The sequence below is a fragment of the Knufia obscura genome (genome assembly GCF_036327395.1).
Source record: "Knufia obscura strain CCFEE 5817 isolate CBS 148926 chromosome Unknown scaffold_5, whole genome shotgun sequence".
NCBI classification, from domain to species: Eukaryota; Fungi; Ascomycota; class Eurotiomycetes; order Chaetothyriales; family Trichomeriaceae; genus Knufia; species Knufia obscura.
The window spans coordinates 19,584-41,231 of NW_027042691.1; the positions used below are offsets into that span (position 1 = coordinate 19,584).

At 51.6% G+C, this 21,648-nt stretch overlaps 9 protein-coding genes across 9 annotated transcripts; 6 read left to right on the top strand and 3 right to left on the bottom strand.

The window, feature by feature from the left end:
* Positions 1-2,422: 2,422 nt before the first annotated feature.
* On the bottom strand, positions 2,423-3,613 carry CHT4 (Chitinase 4; the record flags this gene model as incomplete). Its single annotated transcript, XM_064873227.1, has 1 exon — positions 2,423-3,613. The coding sequence occupies one exon, from the start codon at positions 3,611-3,613 to the stop codon at positions 2,423-2,425; it is 1,191 nt and encodes a 396-aa protein (XP_064730331.1).
* A 593-nt stretch (positions 3,614-4,206) lies between these two features.
* Positions 4,207-5,313, bottom strand: PMZ80_004805 (uncharacterized protein; the record flags this gene model as incomplete). The annotated part of the gene is made up of 1 exon (XM_064873228.1): positions 4,207-5,313. One exon carries the CDS (start codon positions 5,311-5,313, stop codon positions 4,207-4,209), a length of 1,107 nt encoding a protein of 368 aa, XP_064730332.1.
* Positions 5,314-6,053: 740 nt separating this feature from the next.
* On the top strand, positions 6,054-7,518 carry ARP6 (Actin- protein 6; the record flags this gene model as incomplete). Its single annotated transcript, XM_064873229.1, has 2 exons — positions 6,054-6,522; positions 6,575-7,518. The coding sequence occupies 2 exons, from the start codon at positions 6,054-6,056 to the stop codon at positions 7,516-7,518; spliced, it is 1,413 nt and encodes a 470-aa protein (XP_064730333.1).
* Positions 7,519-9,650: 2,132 nt separating this feature from the next.
* Positions 9,651-11,444, top strand: PMZ80_004807 (uncharacterized protein; the record flags this gene model as incomplete). Its single annotated transcript, XM_064873230.1, has 1 exon — positions 9,651-11,444. One exon carries the CDS (start codon positions 9,651-9,653, stop codon positions 11,442-11,444), a length of 1,794 nt encoding a protein of 597 aa, XP_064730334.1.
* An 813-nt stretch (positions 11,445-12,257) lies between these two features.
* PMZ80_004808 (uncharacterized protein) lies at positions 12,258-12,816 on the top strand (the record flags this gene model as incomplete). The annotated part of the gene is made up of 2 exons (XM_064873231.1): positions 12,258-12,738; positions 12,794-12,816. The coding sequence occupies 2 exons, from the start codon at positions 12,258-12,260 to the stop codon at positions 12,814-12,816; spliced, it is 504 nt and encodes a 167-aa protein (XP_064730335.1).
* A 146-nt stretch (positions 12,817-12,962) lies between these two features.
* On the top strand, positions 12,963-14,094 carry PMZ80_004809 (uncharacterized protein; the record flags this gene model as incomplete). The annotated part of the gene is made up of 4 exons (XM_064873232.1): positions 12,963-13,032; positions 13,079-13,350; positions 13,400-13,894; positions 13,945-14,094. The coding sequence occupies 4 exons, from the start codon at positions 12,963-12,965 to the stop codon at positions 14,092-14,094; spliced, it is 987 nt and encodes a 328-aa protein (XP_064730336.1).
* Positions 14,095-14,910: 816 nt separating this feature from the next.
* On the bottom strand, positions 14,911-16,678 carry PMZ80_004810 (uncharacterized protein; the record flags this gene model as incomplete). Its single annotated transcript, XM_064873233.1, has 4 exons — positions 14,911-15,747; positions 15,794-16,170; positions 16,223-16,412; positions 16,463-16,678. 4 exons carry the CDS (start codon positions 16,676-16,678, stop codon positions 14,911-14,913), a joined length of 1,620 nt encoding a protein of 539 aa, XP_064730337.1.
* A 1,037-nt stretch (positions 16,679-17,715) lies between these two features.
* PMZ80_004811 (uncharacterized protein) lies at positions 17,716-19,182 on the top strand (the record flags this gene model as incomplete). The annotated part of the gene is made up of 1 exon (XM_064873234.1): positions 17,716-19,182. The coding sequence occupies one exon, from the start codon at positions 17,716-17,718 to the stop codon at positions 19,180-19,182; it is 1,467 nt and encodes a 488-aa protein (XP_064730338.1).
* A 1,869-nt stretch (positions 19,183-21,051) lies between these two features.
* Positions 21,052-21,534, top strand: PMZ80_004812 (uncharacterized protein; the record flags this gene model as incomplete). The annotated part of the gene is made up of 1 exon (XM_064873235.1): positions 21,052-21,534. One exon carries the CDS (start codon positions 21,052-21,054, stop codon positions 21,532-21,534), a length of 483 nt encoding a protein of 160 aa, XP_064730339.1.
* Positions 21,535-21,648: the final 114 nt, after the last annotated feature.

A 21,648-nucleotide genomic window follows, 5' to 3' on the forward strand; every position in this document is an offset into this window, starting at 1 on the left:
CAACGTGATTCGTGCGAATGGTAGACGTCGACCAAAGGAGCGTCGATAAAGAACGTGGTGAAGAAATGGCGGGTGTGGTGTGGTTGATCTGAGGACGACCGTTGCTGTTGACGAATAATCGAGCAGAGGCTAACGTTTGCGACAGGAAGGCGGTCGGAGCACTTCCCTTATGTCTGCAAGCGGTGTTTTGGAGAGTTGGGGTTGATTTCACTGGCAGGGACAATTCCGTAGAGCCGTCTTGCACGACTTGAACCCGAGCTGGCCGTTTATTGTTATGCTTTCCGTGCAGGAACGCTGCAGGTTGGTTTCAGGAGTCGGGGTGTACCAATGCAAGAGAACAACGAGATAACGAGGCGAGTGCAGATGTGACTACTCCGGCGACCATTATTATTAGCTGAAGGTTGACCTGCATTCGTGGGGCCCGGCCCAACTGTGGGTTTGCCCAAGACGTTTGTCGCTAGCAGTTCGTACGGGAAGGGTCACTCGGCGCTCTTTCACCTTGCCGGTTAGCAAGGCTCTGGGAGATACGAGATGGCGGAAGCCCAGACGAGCAACCATGATTTTTGACACTTCTGCCTTCTGTGCTGTTGCGCACAAGGTGGGCACCGTTCTGAATGCTTTGACGAGTGGTGGAGGCTCTGAATCACAGCGACCTCCAATAGTGGAGAATATGAAAGGCCCCAGCGTCTTTGCAGGACGCCATCTAACAGCCGCTACAGCTCCCAAGTCCTCCGCTAGTCAGGTGAAGCTCAACACCACCTCGCACCCTCAGCGCACCTTCCGCTCGCCAATGTATGAGATCTCAAATAACGACTCTCGCGAAAGTGATGGGATAGCACGAAGTATTGGCGACGCTCTGATACCAAGCCGAATGTCACTCGATGTTGATCGATTCATCAATGCTCCTTTCAGTCATGTTCGTTGGTTGATTGTTCGCGCAACATAATCTGCATGAACCGAGTCTAATTTTCACCTCCCGCCCCGCATTGCATCTATCGAATCATCCCTGCAATCAATTTGACCTCCACGTCTTTGAGTCTAGCTTCGCCCAGCATACTCGTCTCTGCAAGGAGAAGCATGACTTCATGGCCTGGTATGAGGTATTGAGTATGCAACTATCAAAGATCCAGATGAAGCATGATCTGATCTACTTGGCGTCTCGAACAAGGGCGTCTGCTCGTGTTGATCTTGTCATTTGACGTGTACCTCATCTCGCGCATAAATTGATCAGCGTGATCGACCATGTTCAATGAGCATCAAAAACGATGCGCGGCAGCGGGATCATGCGATGCCGTTTGCCGTCTCAAAGCTTCAAGCACATGATTTCTGTATAAATTATGTTCGGGCAGCAGTACTGCTTGAGTAAAGTTTCCTAGATGCCGTTGGTGGTGGCGCGCGTACTGGTGAGATCAAGCGTCCGAAGATGTTATTGCTATCTTTTGAGCCCGTAGGCTTTGACGTCCTCCTCATGGCGCAACCTAGCAGGACAGTCACAGAGAAGGCTCCAAATTAGTCCTTAAAGTAGACAGTGAGACCTTGTCAGTTGGCATTTCAACCTCCGAGCTCAACATAGGGTTTGTGCTGTCAGCCGATAGGTATCTGGTATAATCATGAAGGCGGGAACAAGGATCCATCCAAGCCCGAAGTCCTCTTCATGGATCGAATTAGAAAGTGGATAACGAGGTGGCTCTCATTATCAGTCGTCAATTGCTTAAACGCGGAGTTGTCAGGCGCTTAGTAGCAGTAACCTAAGACATTCAGAGGTCATCGCACGATTTCGATCTGTACCGGGATCAGGAGGTCGGCACAGTTCAATTTGAAACTGCGCTGAAGCTCGCATCGCCTGCAGCTCACTCGGCAACCAGGATGAGAAGGCTCGTCAGGTTGATCTGTCTCAGAAGTCGATGAACAACATATGAAGGTCTAGCTTCCTCCTCTGTGTGACCTGCGAAGGTAGTTGCCGCTTCGACCGGCTCGTGATAGAAACCCACTTGTCCGCACATGGCGTCAACCAGAGCACTGGCCACCTGAGCAGTTCTCTTGGCAGGTGCGAAGTACACCTTCCGAACTCCGGGTCCAAGACAGCCAGAAATAGATTGCAGTGGTCAACAATAGCTTCAATAGCTTCGTCTTACCAAACAACCTACAGTATCCTTTGCCTACAACTTCTTAACTACAAATTACTGCCAGTAGTGTGAAGTTTCCGAAGGGCAATGTAAGTGCAGTTCTATCGCTGATATTGATTTCTCTATGGACTAGTTCATTGCGCCCGCCTTGTCGAGTCTAAAGTAGGAGCTGCCATTGATAGCCTGCTCCTCCCAAATGATTCATCACATGCTGCTACCTTCTCGAGCTCAGATCTGATGTCAACACGATATCTCAACACATGTGACATCTTGACACAATTTTGGCCAGCTCATCATTACTGCATCCCATTCCGCAAATTATCGTACTGCGAATCTGGGTAGCTGAGGCAGTTCTGCGTCTGCTCCAAAGCGTCGCGTCCACCACTGCTTAGCACGAATTGCTCGATGAGACTTCCTTGGCCATGTGGTTTGTCACCACTGCTCTCCCACCACATACCGCCACCCAGGCCATTCCTTCTCACATAATCGGCCTTCATGATCGTCATGTTCGACGTGTCGTAGCTGACCATGGCGCCGCTTCTTACATCAAACGACCAGCTAGCACCGATCTGAGCGTCAAAATGTTCTTGTGCACCTGTCTTTGGTAAGACTTTATAGTCCCAGATACCATTCTCCCAGCTCCCTTCACCGACTCCACTAAAGCGGGCTCCAGGACCTGTTGTTTGTTGAAATGCTCGGCCGTACAATGGCATACCCAAGACCATCTTGTTCGGTGTGACGCCGCCCTTTAAATAGAGGTCGACGGCTGCCTGTGTGCTGAAGGGTGTCGAGGTAGGATCTTGCTGACTAGGGTACAGATTTGCTTGGTGACCAGCCGTTGAGTCCCAGCTTCCAGCATAGTCGTATGCCATCAGATTCCAGAAATCCAAGTACTGGTTCATACCACCGATGTCCAAATTCTTGATATTCGCTGGACCAGCTGGACAAGCGACAGTCAGGTAGAAGTGTGTTCCACTACCACGCTTCTGTTCAGCCTTGGTCAGCTCAGCTCTCAATTCTCGAAGCAGATCGACATAGTTCTGTGCTTGGTTCGCATCTTGAGGATACTCCCAATCTATGTCGAGACCATCAAGACCAAGGTCTTCAAGCAACTTGACGCCTGTCTGAGCGAAGCGTGTTCTGCCAGCAGGTGTGCTCATGGGAGCTACGAAGTTGCTCGAATACGTCCAGCCACCAATGCTGAGCAGAACCTTGAGGTTTCGGTTCTTCTTTTTCTGGAGATAGAGTTGTTTGACGCAGCCATAGACGTTGTTGCCGACATCGTTCCAACTATCGCCTTCCCAGTGGATCTGAAGGTCTGACCATGTGTCCATGAGTTTCACCTCTCCGTCTTGTCCGATGTTCGCGAACGAAAACAGGATGTGAGTGAGCGAAGAGGTATCCAGATCTTGAGGTTTGTGCTGGCGGCCATAAATCGCCCAGTCGACGAAGTACGCGACAGATCGTATGCCTGCACCACCACCCATGGTTGGATTTGTCGTGTTGATCGGACTATATGTTTGGGTGTTGTTTATGATCGTGCCTCCAGCGGTATCGTCAGCGACAACAGCTTGATTTCCTTCCTTAGTTCGTCTGTGTAGAGGCGTGTGTCTTGCGCCTATGATATACTGGCAGGATATTGCGCTTATAAAGGTGAGCAACAGCACCGGTAAAGAAAATAACCGCCTCATTTTGGAGTCGGTGTGGATGTCGAACTTACATGTGCCTAGAGACCAAGGTTTGGCTACGATCAACAGACGCTGGGATTTATGCGAGGTACCACGCCAGAGGCCCACGTGGTAACTCGTGTTCAGTGAGCAATGTGAAATTAATTTCGCAAACAATGAAGGGATATCATTCTGGCTGGTCACTTTCACATTCCACAGCAAGACTGGGTTGGTCTGGGCTAGTGAGGTGGCATAGCGGAAGAACTCGTCAGCAAGCGGCTCCAATAAACTCAGCCACTGTGGCTGACCAAAAGTGACTTGGCTTCATCACGAGCACGCTCTCACTGGTCACAACGTTGCATCGTTCTCGGCCCCATCATATCTCCAGACAAAGAAGGCTGCCACAGCTGCCATCACCGCTGCATGTGCTCAGCTATCTTAGCATCCATTAACTTGACATCCACAGGATTCGCTCCTCCCCCAGCTATATGACCCCATGACGACTCGATCACTTCCAGCCTACCATCTTTCAAATGCTTCAGCTCATCCTCATTGTCCTCAGGTCGAAAGTACTGATCACTCCGACAAGGCATAAGCAACACCTTGGCCGTGATACTCCCCAACGCCTGCCCCAACGCCCCATCATCCCCAGGCGCATGACCAAGCTGGCTGACCACTCCCCTCTTCGTACTCCCCACATCCCCCAACTGCCACATCCTCGCCTTGACAAGCAAATCATCAGCATTCCACTCCGCATACCCCGCCTCCCTCAACGCCATCCACTCCTCCAAATTCTTACACCCCATCTTCTCCCACTCCCGCTCCCTAAACCACGTCGCACTCGTCAGCCAAGCCGCGTACACCCTCGCCCACGCCGCAAGCCCCTGCTTCGGCTTCACCTCCCTCAGATGCGCGCCCACATCATCCCCATTCGCGATCTTAGCCTGTATCTGCTTCCACGCAACATAATCAATCGAACTCGTCATGGCGGCGATCGGCCCCTCCAAGAACGCATAGTTATGACCACTTGTGCGTGCACTCGTGCAGATACCCACCACCCGCTTCACGAAGTCAGGGTACATAACGCCCCAGTGATACGCCTGTTGTCCGCCCATTGAGAAGCCTATCACCGCCTCGAGCTGCGTGACGCCTAACCCGTTAGTTAGTAGATCGTGCTGGGCGTGCACTAGATCCTCGTAGTGGAGTTCTCCTGGGCCCGGAAAGAACGATTTGTTAGAGGGGGAGGATGACTCGCCGTTGCTGAGCATTGCGACGACGACGACGTGGTAGTTGTGGAGGGCGGAGGAGGGGTCAGAATTGAAGGTTAGGGTTGTGTTGATTTTGCCGGCGAAGCAGGTTGGGATTAGGACTGTGCCGTGTTTTGAGGCGGCGGAGGGGTTGTATGAGCGGTAGGCGATTGTTAGGTCGTGGAGGGTTGTGCCGGAGAGGAAGGTGAAGGTGGGGATTGTGTGGTGTTTGATATCTGTTGGGTCGTAGGGTGGGGGTTGGGGTGGTGGCATGGTTGAAGGTGTGTTGTGGGAGGTTTGAGGAGTGGGAGGGCGGTGGTATTGTGGTATGCGATGGTCGATGAGCCTTGAGAATGAGTCTTGAAGTCAGTCAGGTTTCAGCTTGAATGAGTTACAGTATCGGTCAAGTTCAGAACGTTTTCGATATGGTTTCTACATGGCGGAGGACACCGTGCAACCTGACGTCAGTTGCGATGGGGAATTGGGTTTTGCTTTCCATGGTCTCGACAGATGAATTTTGGCCATGTCAGGAGGTAGATCTGGGAGCATTCGATGGCTATGGTCAAGGCACAACAGGGAGTCACGCGAACATCCGGACAACTGCAGTAGTAAACAACAAAGATCCTCATGATAGGCGACTGAATCAAATGAGGACCGCTCGGGCTTCCCCGGTAACACTTGGAATCGTACAACAAGGCTTCCCTTTGGGACTGCCAGCTTGTGCTCCGTGAGAATGTATAACTTTCTACGAGCCTCAAGCTTCGAAGATAGCTAAGCTAAACTCATGATTGCAAGTGATACGAAAAACTCGGCTCACCAGAAATTTGGTAGGATCGCGTAAATGTACTGTACTTGGCGTGATAGGCGTGCTTGCTTACCCGGAGATGATCGCGTTAGTGGTCGCGTTGTGCCTGCATCATGCGATCTGTAATCGATTAGTAGCCATCATCTCCTCTCTACCAGCGTAAACTCCCATGCGCATTTGCGCAGCATGAATGTTCTAGCCGATATCAATGGCACGATCTCAACGTCCGGCCAGCCGTTTGGGGACCGATATCCCACAAAATATATTCGTCCTTGACAATGGCGCATATACAATCAAAGCAGGTTTTTCGCAGAGCGAGAATACCTCTGACGCTGATACCTTGCAAGCATGCGACACAATACCCAACTGTATAGTCAGATCGCGGGAGCGGAAAGCATATGTGGCGACTAGGAGCGACGAGGTCACGCAATGGAGTGAAGCAGTGTTCCGCCGGCCGATCGAGAACGGGCAGTTGGTCAATTGGGAAGCAGAGAAAGAGATCTGGGATTATTCTATGTTCGATGAGAAGACTGCTTCGAAAAAGACGTTCGTTCGCAACCCTGCAGACACCACCTTGATGTTTGCAGAATCACCAAACACTATGCCAGCATTGCAAAAGAATGCAGACGAGGTCATCATGGAGGAGTGGGGATTTGGTGGCTACATGAGAACTGCTGGTGGGTGAACCAGCCCGAAAGACAGCACATGCAGCAAAACTGACGGCTCAAGGTCCGTCATTAAACGCCTACAACGATCTACATCCCATTTTCGAAGATGCAGAAGCACCCAAGGCACAATCCAGCCTCGCCAATCTGCCAATGGAGTGTCTCTTGGTCATCGATAGTGGGTATTCATACACCACTGTTACGCCTTGCTTTGAAGGCCGGCCAATACACCGAGCCATTCGTCGACTTGACTTTGGTGGGAAGCATTTGACAAATTTACTGAAAGAGACCATCTCCATCAGACATTTTGATCTCCACCAAGACACGAAAATCGTCAATGATATCAAGGAAGACGTTGCCTTTGTCAGTAGGAACCTCAAGGCTGACCTCGAAAGGGTCTGGAAAGGCAACAAGAAGGCAAAAGCTTATTCTTTGTCGAGTGATACAATGGATGTGGACGGCCAGCAGGCTGATGTACGTAGGGACTACGTGCTGCCTGATGGTGTCAACTTGACGCGAGGCTACGCCAGATCCCATGATCCCTCGAAAGACGCCGAGAAAAAGCGAAAGCTAGCAGTGTCACATCCCGAATCGAATGAGATCGTCATGACTCTAGGCAATGAACGATTTGTCGTGCCGGAAGTTCTCTTCAACCCGGCAGACATTGGCTCAAAACAGCCTGGTCTAGCGGATTGTGTGATACAATCACTGTCGAAACTGCCGCCGTTGGTGCAAGCTACCATGGTAGCCAATACTATTGTGGTAGGTGGTAATGCCAGCATCCCTGGATTTGTTGAGCGCCTACAAGACGATTTGCGGACTAGGGTCAAAGTCGAATGGCCTGTGCGCGTCCGCAAAATGGAAGACTCGGTCACCAGCACCTGGTTAGGAGGAGCTCGGCTTGCTTGCAACCATCGAGGTGTGGTTCAGAGGTACGCAGTAACGAAGGCGCAATACGATGAAAATGGTAGTGCGTGGCTTGCAAGGCATTTTGCGACCACACGCTAGAAACATGGCTTCTTGCGGAAGCGTGCTTCGGAACTTTCTGTCCATCCTCAGGATATAGTCGCCTGCTACTGTCACATGAGGAGATGATTGTCGTGGTGCAATGCAATCTCTACTTTTGACCCGATCAAGCCCGCTCTAGGCTGTGGGATACGAAGCAGACACCTTTTGCGGCGGCAGTTCAGCGGGAACTGCTGCCGCAAGCCTCGCTGCAATACATCGCTATCAAACAGAACGAGCAGGGAGACGAACTTGAGGTCGTAACGCCCATCCCAACCCCTTGGCCATATCAAGTTGACATCGATGCACTTCATGTCATACCCCACTACTCTTCCTGGACTTCGCAGTCGTCCACCTGATCCATACACTGACGCTCATGGAGCTGAACGAAGTATACCTCTGCCAACTCGACCTCAACTGCAAGTCACACAGAACTGGTTGAAGATTGTCGGGTTGCCGAACAGCTTGAGGTACCCCAGACTTACGAGTCGTCGGTGCGATTGTCACAGGGACGCGTTTGTGACCCATTGAGGCGGATCATAGGCCTGCAACAACTGTGGTGAAGGCTGGCAATATGCAGTGGTATTCTGTTGCTTTCGTGCTCAGTGTTAGCAGGCTGCTCCATATGCGTCTTTATGGACACGACTTGCTATTTGACTGCAGTCACGCTCAGAATCATACACACTCGACTCCTTTTTTCTGCGTCGGGTGCGACCTTGACACTCAGATCGCTTCTGGTCCCGAAAGAGAGCCTCCGTCGCTGACTGAATGTCCACCATCTGACGATGCACGCTTGAGTTGGTCCACTTGTTCTTCGAGGTGTGCAATATAAGCGATGGCTGCTTCAATTGTAGCAGCTTTACAACCTGCTTGAGGTTGCTTTACTGGCAAAGTTTTCTTCCAGAACGATGACACATTGGAGGGCAGCCGACGTTGCAATTCTGCGATAGCTTCATGGAGCCTCTTACGCCGTTCTCTTTCTTGTTCTTTGTGTTTGTTTTGCCTCTCTTGCGTTCTGGAAATGAATTCAGGCGAATAGGACAAGTTCCTGCTCATGTATGTGCCCTGGTTAATGCACTCATAGTTCGACTGGACGACATGGTCGTTGAGGTTCATTTTGTTTGACATCGTATCAAAGACGTTGCTTTGTACGCTTTCTACGCTGTGGCGCAAGCTTAAGAGAATTCGATAGTCAAAACAGCAACCGTGGACCTCTGGCTGTCGATATGTCGACAGATATATTACCACGAACATCCGCGGTGGCAGCCAGACACGCAAGACATGGTTCCCTATGAGCTGCCATAGATCCAGTACAATTACGGGTGTGTATACAGTTCGAAAGGCTGTCCGTCCTTCCGCCCAACGCCTGGTTTGATGAAGTCGATCGAATGTGCTCTAGTGTGGCAGCTCTGAACAGAATCTCTCTTCTCGCAATGCGCAAGACCCAATGAGCTCCTTCAGAGCAGGCACATGTAACAAGCAATCAAGCAAGAACTCGGTTCTCGAACGAGCAGTGAGGAATTGACGCAAATCAGGAGACACCCAGGCGGCGGAAAGCCGTGGCGGAAGGCAAGCTGTGTTAAGCAACAATGAAGCGCAGGCGAACCAGATCGCAACGTGCTCGAATGTGGCCTTCTGATAGGCTCAAACGATCTCGAGAAAAGCAGACCACGACCATCCAAGCATGTCTTGGCTCTCGGCATTTCTTGGCATCACCGTTAATACTGTAGCACAACACGTCAGTTTTCGCTCTCGCCGTGCGATTTACGATCCTACCAGGGTGTGATCTGACTATCAGCAAAGCTCAAACCTATCAGGGTACCACGTTAGATGTCGGCAGGCTCAAGAACATTTCCTAAATAGGTTCGGACTGTCTCATCCATCCTATCGCAACCTGGGCCGTCCAGGTCCACACCTCGTCTTGCTTAAACGGAGCAGGTGTACCTTCGGACCCTCTATGGAGCTCTAATGCCAAAAGAAAAGAAAAGCGTTTCTACGTTTGACACCCTCCGGTTAGAGACATAAAAGCTTTGCCTGTCCCGTGTGAATTTCCTCTTCTGTAACCAGGTTGTACACCTTACTCTTGTTTCTTGGTCACATTCTTCTAGGACGGTTATCCAGCAAGAGCTGTCACCATGGCTCCTCCAGCTACCGCTCCTTACGACTGGATCCTTGCGATCACTACCATTGCCTTTGTTGGTTCATCCTTCGGTAACGGCGCGAACGATGTCGCCAATTCCTATGCCACCTCTGTGGCTGCACGAACCTTGACCATGGTTCAAGTCGGTTTCCTTGCTACGCTTACCGAGTTCGTGGGAGCTGTGGCACTTGGTGCACGGGTCACATCTACCATCAAGAACGGCATCATCGGCATCGACAGATTCGAAGGACGTCCAGGTGTTCTCATGCTGGCTATGGGATGCGCTGAAGTTGGCAATGCAGCATGGCTGCTGACTGCTACTGGCCTTGGATTCCCGGTCTCTACGACACAAACCGTTGTTGGTGCCCTTATCGGTGTGGGCTTCGCAACGCAGTCAAATATTTCATGGGCTTGGGAGAAAGGGTCGGTCTCGCAAGTTGCAGCCTCCTGGGGTATCGCACCACTCATTGCAGCTGGGTTCTCTGCCATCCTCTTTGGGATACTCAAGTACTCCGTTCTTGAACGCAAGGACTCGTTCAAATGGGCCATGCGACTCATCCCATTCTACTTGGCATTCACAGCGGCCATCCTTGCACTCTTCCTTGTCATCGAAGCCCCGACGGCACCTTCTCTAGAAGAATTTGGCGTGGGGAAGATAGTAGGCATCATTTTGGGCGTGTTCTTCGGCGTCCTGCTGATCGCCTACGTTTTCTTCATGCCATATTTCGAGCGAAGACTCGTCAAGAAGGATCCTCGCGTCAAAATCTGGCACCTGCCTCTTGGCCCACTTCTCCGAAGGGACAACCCACCGCTATACTACCCGGGCAAAGGCGACGAGTATGTTAAGAACTATTACGAAGACTCTTATGGCAACGTCGCCGCTGGTGCTAACGCCCATGTTCACGCCGACCACGTCGATCAAGCACGAACTGAGTCGCCATCAGGGACTTCAGGCTCGGACTCTCCCAAGTTGGCCAGCCAAAACAAAGGCGTCTCCGACATGCCATCCGCTCATGATGCTGCTACCCTGGAAAAGCAAGGCTACCTTGCAAGTGGTCCCGATCACCAGAACCCATCACCCAACCTCCTCAAGAAGAAGCACGTCGAACCCTATGAGCGCTGGATCGTTCCCGTTCAACATCTAGCCTGGACAAACCCCAAGAAGTACTGGAACTACTTCAAATTCATCTTGCTCCAAGGTGTCACCCGAGACGTGATCAGTCACGACTCCGACCTCCTCCGCGCCATCCACGCTCGAGCCAACAGATACGACACTCGTGTCGAGCATCTCTGGACCTACTGCCAAGTCGTCTCCGCAATGATGATGTCCATCGCCCACGGTTCCAACGATGTTGCCAACGCTGTCGGTCCATGGGCTGCTGTCTACCAGACCTACAGGTCTGGGTTCGTTGACACTGAGTCACCAACCCCAACTTGGTTCCTCGTTATCGCTGGTCTCCTTCTCGGTCTGGGTTTCTGGTTCTACGGACACCACATCATGAAGGCCCTTGGCAACAAGATCACTCAGATGTCGCCTACTCGTGGTTTCTCCATTGAGCTTGGTGCTGCCATCACGGTCTTGCTCGCCTCTCGGTTGGGTCTGCCAGTTTCCACTACTCAGTGTCTGGTCGGTGCGTCAATGGGTGTTGCGCTCATGAACTACGATATTGGCGCCGTCAACTGGCGACAACTTGCTTGGATCTTCTTGGGCTGGGTTCTCACACTCCCTTGTGCTGGTCTCATTGGTGGTCTTATCGCTCTGATGGCTCTCAACACCCCTCACTTCTAAGCATGTTCTACTTGGTGTTGGAAAAAGATAGCAGGCCAGATTGGACATCAAGGCGTGCTCTTGTCTAGGACGATTTTGTACTTAATGTCAATTGTAGAAAATTAAAGCACATATATATCTAATGGTCCCTAGTAGAGGGGAAGTATTGGCCCTCGTACAACTCCATCTCGGCATTCTTTGTTATGCATCAGTAAACAGGAACGCAAGGATATTGCACTCTGCCTAATTACAACGCTCATGCCTGAGGCATCATGTACGTTGGCCCGATGGGACCAGCAGCCGAGAACTGCGTTTCGAGGAAATCCCGCGTACCGCAGCACGTTAAATGTGTCGACCGGCATGTCCTTCACCTTCACAGCTGGCACGGCTGAAACTTGAACTGACTATACACGATCCTCACTTAGCCAAGCACGCTTGCCATCGCGAATGAAGTCGATTGAGCTATTGATACAGTCTCAAATGTAGTCCCTACTAACCAAGAAACGCCGACAACCTCGGGTCAGCTCGAGCTAGGCAGCTCGCTAATTGTCCAATATGGACATCTTTCCACTCTTGCTCTTCAAGGTCGGGCGATAAAGAGCCGAATGTCTTCTCCGCTTGCTTTCCAACAACTCCATCCCCGAGATACTCTGCTGGGTCCAGGCTACATATCATTTACGCTACCTTGGTCCTGGAGTGATACCACCTGATATCAGCATCGCCAACCAAGGAACATCTTGTTGCTAACCAACCGCACGTGGTAAAAATGGTGAACAGCTACACCTTCTGTCGCCGCTCGTGGTATACGCTTGTCCCGAAACCACTTTCTTCGAGATGGCGGAAAAGGTGTCCGTCGTCGACCACTCCGAGCAATCAGACATTACGAAAGGAAATGGCCTCACCGAAGAAGCCAAACATGGCCTCGATGCTGAGCACCAGATGACCTTGGGCAAAGCACTCAAGCTCTATCCGAAAGCGATAGCATGGTCCCTCCTCCTTTCATCGACGCTGATCATGGAGGGCTACGGTCTTGCTCTGCTAGGAAATCTCTACGCCTCGCCAAGTTTCAACCAAAAGTTCGGGACGCTCGACGAGGACAGTGGGGAGTATTCCGTGTCTGCAGCATGGCAATCTGGATTATCCAATGGTGCCCGGGCTGGCGAGATATTCGGGCTCATCCTTGCCGGGTGGGCATCGGATAGATATGGTCACAAGAAGACCATCATCGGCTCGCTGCTTCTTATGATTGGGTGCATATTCATACTCTTCTTTGCGCCGAATGTGAAGGTGCTCGTTGTCGGACAGATCTTATGCGGTAAGCTTGGTTAAGCCATGTTGATGGCACCATATACTAACTCCATCTGTTGCAGGTCTTCCATGGGGCGCTTTCTAGTCTATAACGCCAGCTTACGCTTCGGAAGTGGTGCCGACTGTTCTGAGACCATACCTCACAACGTTCATCAATATGTGCTGGGTGATCGGATAGTTCTTCTCTGCTGCTGTCAATCGAGGGTCAATTGAAAGAAGCGGAGACATGCAATGGCGAATTCCGTACGCCATCCAGTGGTCTGGCCTGTGCCGATCCTAGTTGCTGTCGCCTTCGCTCCAGGTGTGTTGAGATACATCTCCCTATTGCAAACACTGATAGCTAGCAGAATCTCCCTGGTGGTACATCAGGAAGGGCGATAGAGCAGCTGCCAAAGCCTCACTCCTGCGACTGACATCACGCAACCAACCTGACTCTGATGCGGACGAGACAATAGCCCTAATCGAACACACCAACGAGATCGAGAAAGAGATGGCTGTTGGCATGAGCTATCGGGATTGTTTCAAGGGAGTCGATCTTCGCCGAACCGAGATCGTTGTTGGAATTTGGCTGGTTCAGACTTTGGGTGGCCAGAACCTGATGGGTTACTTCTCGTATTTCGTGAGTCTGAGTACTGTTCGCGACGCATAAATTGGCTAACATCTTCAAGTTGAAACAGGCAGGCATAGACGCCAAAAACTCCTTCTCACTGTCAATGGGGCAGTACGCACTCGGCATAATCGGCACATTGTGTTCATGGTTCCTAATGGCAAAGATCGGACAACGAACCATCCAATTCTACGGCCTCTGCGTACAACTCGTGCTGCTGATGATTGTCGGATCGGTATCATTCGCAGGCACCAATGCTTCAATCTGGGCTATCGGCGGGCTGCTCATCGCCTTCACTTTTGCCTACGACATTGCAGTGGGCCCAGTGACATACGCCTTGGTGTCCGAGTTGTCGTCAACGAGGCTGAAAGCCAAGACGATCGTGCTTGCGAGAGCTGCGTACAATGCGAGCAATATCTTTGTGAACGTCATGACCAATTATCAGCTTAATAGCAGTCAGGATGGCTGGGATTGGGGTGCAAAGGCTGCCTTTTTCTGGGCTGGCACATGTCTTCTATCGTGTGTTTGGGTGTACTTCCGGCTACCAGAGCCTAAGGTAAGGATGTCTCAGAGGCTTCTAGGGCCACGGACTAACACAGTGTTCAGGACCGCACTTATGCAGAGCTTGATCTACTGTTCGAGCATCGCGTCTCGGCCCGACAATTTGCTAAGACTCTGGTTGATCCTTCGACAAACACTCTTGCGTTAGACACTACCAGTGTTGAGAACGAGAAGCCTCGTGCTGAGAAGGAGTGACATCTCGTTGTTTAGCGCCGTGTCATGAAGAGGGAGAAGAACGAAAGAGGTCTTCGTAAGCCTTGCGCATGAGGCCACTCGTGTATACCCATTCGCAACTCGAAGATATCGGTACCTTACAACCGACCTTGAAATGCTTCGGAGCACGACTGCCCACACGAACTAGCGTCGAATGGCGCAACAAGCTCATCCACTTCTCTCAACCTTATTGTGTCGCCGCCTGTCCAGCAGCTCAAAATCCCATTCCTCTTCCCTTCTCGCAGTACGGCGCTCGTACGTAGACCTTTTCAAAGCACCCCATGAATAATTCCAGCAAGCCTTGGCGTAGGAGCCTCTGGGCTCTTTCAAGGTCTTGTCATCCATCTTTCGATTGCCATGGAGTACGGCAAGCAGCTGGCACAGTGAAAATGACGAGAGCAATATGTTATAGTGCGAGTGGTGTGGTAGGTATGCCTTGCATGATAGTCATCGTGCACAGGGGTCCATGAGTTGACGGGATGAATCAGTCATACTCTGGAAGGTCTTGAGGGTATCGATCCGTTGGGAGCAGAGAGGCTACGCAGGCGGAGTTGTTTGTGAAATCTGATTCGAGAGGAAGAGGACGTTGCCGCGAGGAAGGCGATGGAGCATAAAGGAGCAAGGCTCTAAGTACGTTCCATTTAATGAGCGATTTCCGTATGGTCCGAGGGGGATCTCCCCTCTTGTATTGAGTTCAAGGAGTTTCTCACACACTTGCGGTTCCCGCATCGTCCGAGGGCTGACTGAACATCGTCGAAAAAGACTGTTGTTGGGTAACCCTTAAGCTACCCTCTCGTTTCAGACCTTGTCAACATGTGCCGCAGACTCGGTGCCATGCTTCTCCGTCCCGGCTGCACCGTTGGTCGCGGACTCGACGTCACGAGCGGACCTCCTTCTCACCTGACTTTCTCCATGTTCGTCGACGATCACCTCGTGTGTGGTATGGTCGAGATGAATATCGGCTGAGTAAACAGCAATATCATCTGTATCGCCAAACACTGCTGCCATCTCTTCCAACGGTATGCCCTTGGTCTCCGGCAACACGAAGTACACGAAAATCGTGCCCAGTCCAGATATGATGATGAAAATGAGATAGAACTTCCAACCGATGTTTGCAAAAGCCGTCGCCGTAGCTTGGAGGTACACCAAATCCGTGAGCGCGATGACAGCAATACTCAGGGCGATACCCTTGGCACGAATGTGATTCGGGAATAGCTCTGAGTAGAAGACCACGCCTGCAACGTCCACACCGACCGAGTAAAATGCCAGGAATATGTAAGCCGCCGCGACTCCCATCCGGAGGCCAGCCTGATTTCCACTGTTTGTCTCGGCGTAAGTAGCAACCATGGCCGCTTCCAAGATCAGGGACAGGCAGCATCCGCCAACGCCGATCAGTAACAATGGTCGACGACCCGTCCAGTCCATGATGAGAGCTCCAAGGGCATTGAAGATGATGCCGACCGAGATCCAGCCGCACTGAAAGATCAACTGGTACTCTGTATCATAGCCAAGCGCTCCGTAGATCGTTGGACCGTAATTGTTCAATACTAGTACGCCAGTGCTTTGACCAATGAAGGCGAAAGACATCGCCAGAATGCAGCGCTTGCGGTAGGATGGTCGCTTGAACATCTCGAGCTGTTCATGTCAGTCATGGGGAGTGCGGTTCAGGCACTTGACTCACCCAACTAGGATCCAATGTTCGATCAATCTCGGCTTGCTTAGCCATCTGATAGAATTCGCCTCTGGCGAACTCATCGTCCGGGTCATTCTTCATCCGGTGCAGCCTGAGTGTGATGGCCTTGGCCTCCTCGACTCGTCCTTTCATCAGCAAGAATCGTGGAGACTCGGGAGCAATGAAGCAGACAAGGAGCATCAGCACTGGCCAGATCAGCGCTATACCTAGTGGGGTGCGCCATTGGGATACCGGGTCGCTTGTGTAGAAGAAGGCCAGACCCATGTAGGATGCTAGTCCATAGCCAAGGGCGATGTTGATGCCGTTAAGACCTACCAGTAGGCCTCGCAAATCAGGTGGAGCGAGCTCCGCTGTGTACGTTGGTGCTAGATGACTGTGTTAGACGTGCTGGCGTGATGGATGAGAGGGCCGACATACTGACTGACAGAAAGCCCCAACTGCCGCCTCCGGCAATGAAGCGAGCAACCACGAACATGGCGATATTTCTGCTGCCGCACAGAAGGGCGCCTCCGAACAACGATAGCAGCGAACACCACAAAAAGCCAGCTTTTCTGCCCCACCGATCCATGACCCATCCTGCAATGAACACATTGAAGAACGCTCCTGCCTGTTGCCAAGTTTAGTACGTAACACTCGGCGAGATTGGAGGAGGTATACCTGGAAGACGCCAGATGTGGCGCCAATCAACTGATCTGCACCAGGTGTCAATTCTCCAGTAGCAGGATCAACCAGCTTCATGTACACTAGGAAGGAAGGCTGGGCGAGGGTGGTGCCAATGATTGAAGCTGGATAGCCGAACGCTAGTTGGCCCAGCGACACCAACCAGCAGATGAAGAAATTCCAGCCATTGAAATGCCGCTTGGAGCCGAACATTGCGTGTACTCGTCTATATGATAGCTGGAGCCGGATGATGAGACACCTCCTTCAGGTCTGATACATCAAGTGAATACACGAGCACCGCCGAAAGACGAGTACTCGTTTATATCATCCTCCTGAGTATGGGCGCCTTGAACGTGATCACGCAACACGGCTTGAGACCGGCAAGAACAGCAAGCGGGGAACGTCCGGGAGCGCTGAGACTCCTGTACTGACTCGACATGTCTGATATGGCCGTCTGCTGGTAATGGTGTAGACAACGCCACATGGGTCTTCACTTTGATCATCGTGCATTCATCGCTTGAACAATACTCGTTCAAAGCAGATGTAAGAGGCACCTCGGCCTGCGAAGGTTCACAGGAATACATAGCCGACAGGGAGCCGAGCTCGATGAAGTGTATCATGGAGAAGCCGTTGAGGAAAAGGCGGGGGTTCTAGACCTTTGTCATGTACCTGACACGTGGTTTTCGCTTATTCATGCAGCTCAGGCTTGTTGAGTGGTCTGCGATAAAGGATGCAAGAGCACCTGCTTCGACTTCTCGTGTAATGTACCTGCTTCTCCGGAGAACTTCCATAGAATCGGGTGCGTTCGTTACGTCTGTCCAGATGCGACATTCTGAGTGATGAACCTGTTTGCGGTTTGATCCGGGCCCTTCGACCATCAAGACTGTCAGGGCTGCTGAAGGTTGGAAAGGGACAAGGACAAGGAGCATCACAGGATTTGGCAGAAAGCTTCGATAAGCCTAATCTTAGCTTCGAAACCTGCCAAGACTAAGTCGATACCAACCCAAGCCTGAGATCTCCACCAAGATGAGATCTACCATGCCTAAAGCTTACCCCTATCCTTCGATTTGTTGGTGCAAACAAGATAGTTCTAGGCGCAGCAAGCTGCTTCAGGCGCCATGCTTGGCATGTCGTCGCTCCAATGGTTACAATCACTTTATACACGACGAATGCCTTCAACCGACATCTAACACTACCACTGACGTCCACAGAGAGGACGGTTTTGCAACAACACTGTTACTCTCTTGGCCATGGCACTGGAGTCTCTCCCTCCCGAGATCAGAGCTCGTATTTTCGACTTCCTCAACCATGACAGTCTTACGCGGCTGATGAGAGCCAATAAAGCCCTGCATCAGCACGTTGAGCCATTGATCTGGACGAAAATTGAGCTTCATCGACCGGGTTATCACGAGTACTATCAGTACGAAGAAGAGTTCGACTTCGCCGTCAATCGAGATTTCCACTCAAACAGGTTGTACCATGCTCTTAACCTTGACAGCTACTATCTCGAAGATGAATACGACCGGCAAGACGATGCATACTGCGAGAGTGCCTTCTGGTTCTTCAAGACTTTTACTGAGGCAATGTCATCTGCTGATCCGTGGACGCGGGCCCATTACAAGACCCTCGCGCAAAAGGTTCGCTTCTTGTGCCTGACAGTCGAATTGAACCGCGACGAACTCAGAATCGACAACTGCTGGTCTGTACTCGCGCTCTTTCAGAACCTTGAACATCTCGAGCTCATCGTGAAATGGCCCTACGACTTCCATATTTGGGACGCAGCCACCGATGCTTTCCAGTCGGAAGATCACCTGCCCCTGACCAAGCTCCACACGCTTCACCTTCGAGGCTACGTCCCCAAAAAGCTCGTGATATACCTCTGTCAGCGCGCATCGACAATTGAAGACTTGGAGCTTGCACTCCTCGACCGTCCGATCGGAGGTATCAACCGCTATTGCAGAGAGAATCCACCTCCAGGACCAGATGAGCCAAGCCCAGATGATGACGCTTCATCTTCATCATCTATCGATATCAGCTCGTCCGCCTCCGACGAATCCTTCGACCATGAGCAGATTGCACCACGCGCCCTAGCCGCTCTGCTTGACACAGACCTACTCAACAGCTTCACGTCCCTCACGCATCTGTCTCTCATTCGCCCCGCCGAATCATCAAAGGGCGACCAACACCACCACGAGCCTGACGTTTATGTGTCGCCTGTCTCCGAGCAGCAAATCCTCGAAGAATGGCGTAGACTCATGGCGGCGTGTCGATCCTCGCTCGAGCACCTAGTGATTGACCAGCGCCCCATGGCGGAAGAAATCGAGGCAGACTCAACGGGTGACGCAGAGTACCTGATCTTATACCCCTATGGCCCTGGATATCGGAATTTTGTGGAACGGGTCTTACCAATCTTGCTTGGGGACGAGGCTGCGGAGTTCCCCAAGCTCAAGAGCATCAGGTTATACGGCTTCGATGTGCCGAGCGATATAGAGGAGGGATATTTGAAGAGGCGGCCTTCGAGAATGACTCCTCTCTACAGAATTGGAGAAACGTTGGTTGGAAAGGTTGAAGCTCGCTTTGGTGCTTTAGGCGTCAATGTGGAGTCTGGCCTGGGGAGGAGGATGATTTACGAAGACGAGGACGGGACTGTGCGAAGCATCGGTGCTGATGGGTTTGGTGGGCGGATGATCGAGGCGAACGAGGCATTTAGAGCATAGAGGTATAGACATACGACACGAACGGGGTTTATTCGCTACCAATCCAGGTCGCTGTGTTTGGCTGTGAGGACATTTTTCATCTATCATTATTTCTCGTCCTTGAATCTCGTGCCCTGAACGCGAGAAGCCACCCGCGCTGGGTCGTATTATCACACCTTGAACACCCCACCAGACACCTTCTGCCTTCGCAGCTCATCCTGCTCCAGCTTGTAGATCATCTTCTCCTCCTTGATCTCCGCTGCGGTTGGCGGTGGCAGTGCAGCTCGCGAGGCACTTATTGCTGCGTCCACTGCATCAGTTCAGGAATCGAACTTCGACCCCCAAGTCAGCCGTTCCGAAGATAGGCCATCACCAGGAAGATGATCGGTTGAGCTTTCACTGGTTACAACAACAATCCTCGTTCATGATGAGTAGAGATCCGGATTCTGGCATTCGACACAGCGATGGTAATCGTACAATGCGCGTGAGATTGTTCTCGGGATGCAGGGAAATGTGCAGGATATCTGCTTCTACAGCGCGACATTTCATGTACTGACTCGCCGAGGCGGTCGGCAAGCAAACTGGGACATTTTGGTCTGCCCAACCGTACACTCACTCAACTCGGTTTATTCTGCATCAGCGGAATGCTTTGTTTTTGAGAGACAAGCTGTGTTGAAACTATGATATGTGATTCCCTGACCTCGAAATACTATTATAGCCACTCTTCAGAGTACTAAACCTATAGAAAGATCACCTATCGTTGGTGGGAATATAAGGGCTTTAAGGTGGACTACGGCGCACCGTATCCAAAATGTTCAGGTTCGCTTGCCGACCGCCAAGCCAGTAGTAAAAAAGATGCGGACACCAAATTTACTGGGGAAAAGCGTGCCCGGAAGCCAGCGCCTAAAGTCGAAGGAAGTGCCTGTAACCATGGGGAGCACTAGCCTAAATTGAGCCCGAGCTTGAATTTGACATTGATTTTGGTGTCCGCATTTTTTTTTACTACTGGCTTGCCGCCTCGCTCGCCAAAGGTCGGGCTGACTGAACGAGACTGATTCCCGAAGGATGCACTTTGGCCCTTGCATTCATCCTGAGGCGAGCTGAGGCAACGATGGAGTGCATCGTGTTCGCTTAGGAAGTGCTTGGCGAAAGCCAAGACCAACAAACATGGGCTTGATTGGATATTCAGCCTCAACAAAGCCCACCCCTGACCTGAATCTTCTGATGCCTGCTCACCATGCCATGTGCCAGAACTATTCAGTCGCAGACAAGCTCTCTGTCCTTCGAAGCTCGTGCACGACACGGCTAGCATCCGGCCGCGCTGTCTAAGGAACCCGACAACTTTTGCATGTTCTCATCTTTGGTATAGGCTTGAAACGCGGCTGAGGCCTGTGCCACCTCTAGCCGGTAGGGGTATCCCTTCGTTTCCCAATTTTCGAAATGGTTCTCAGCCAATCAACCCCTATCGGCATATTGTTCTGGCCAATCACTCTCAACGCGCAAGCACACCCGATGCCTTAGGCATGACTGCGGAGTTCTGGGAGCGGAAGGGATAACGAGCAGAGAAGCAGGCACCGCATTCATCAAAGGAGTTATGTGGTCAGTCGAGATCAGGTGTCAGCAAGGATCACAAATCACATTGCTAGCCTGGAACTCTCATCAACCCACAAGAAGCCTCTTACTGAGCAGGCTTCATCCATGGCCAGATCGCCCTTCAGCCATACCGGAGCTGCAACATCTAACAACCAAAGCTTGTATTCTTGAACAGTCTACGAGCCTTGCAGCGCATCACCAACCTGAGCCATGCGGACGGTCTGAGGTATCTCACTACCAAGTACACCGCAACCCATCGAGCCTTACGCGCTCTGTCTATAACAGCACGAGTCCAACATGACACTCTTCCTCACACGGGCAGCCAAAGCCGCAGTAGCTTGCTCAATCCTACTCCTCGTCTTCATGACAACCAGGCTCACCGGCACAACCTTCGGGCTCGACTACGACATTTCACTAAACATCAGACCCTCAGCCCCTCCATTTACTGTCGCCCAAGCATCGGAGCCACCTCCACCTCCAAGTTTTGAAACTGGAATCAAGCAGCCAAAGCAAGCAACCTCCAACGACTGGAAGGAAGAAGCACAGCTTGTCATGAATGCCGACATCCCCAAACCTATACGTCAGGTCGGAAAGTCGCATCGTCCACAGAGTGCATATTCACACTCACTTTCCCAGCCTTGGTCTAAACATACGAATTATGCGACAGCAACAACCTCTCCACCTCCGTCACCAACGCCCTCAAAGCCAATATTGGAGCGTCTACACGAGGAGAGACTCGCCTACCTGCGTCATGACAGGGCGCCTATGCAGGGAGAGTAGCTAGAGTCGGGAGACGGAGCTCCAGTACAGTCGCTCATTGTAGGTTATGGATGCGCAGAGCAGATTCAGTTCTACTCCGCACGAATGTGGGTGTAGGTGTAGGCGCACGCGAAG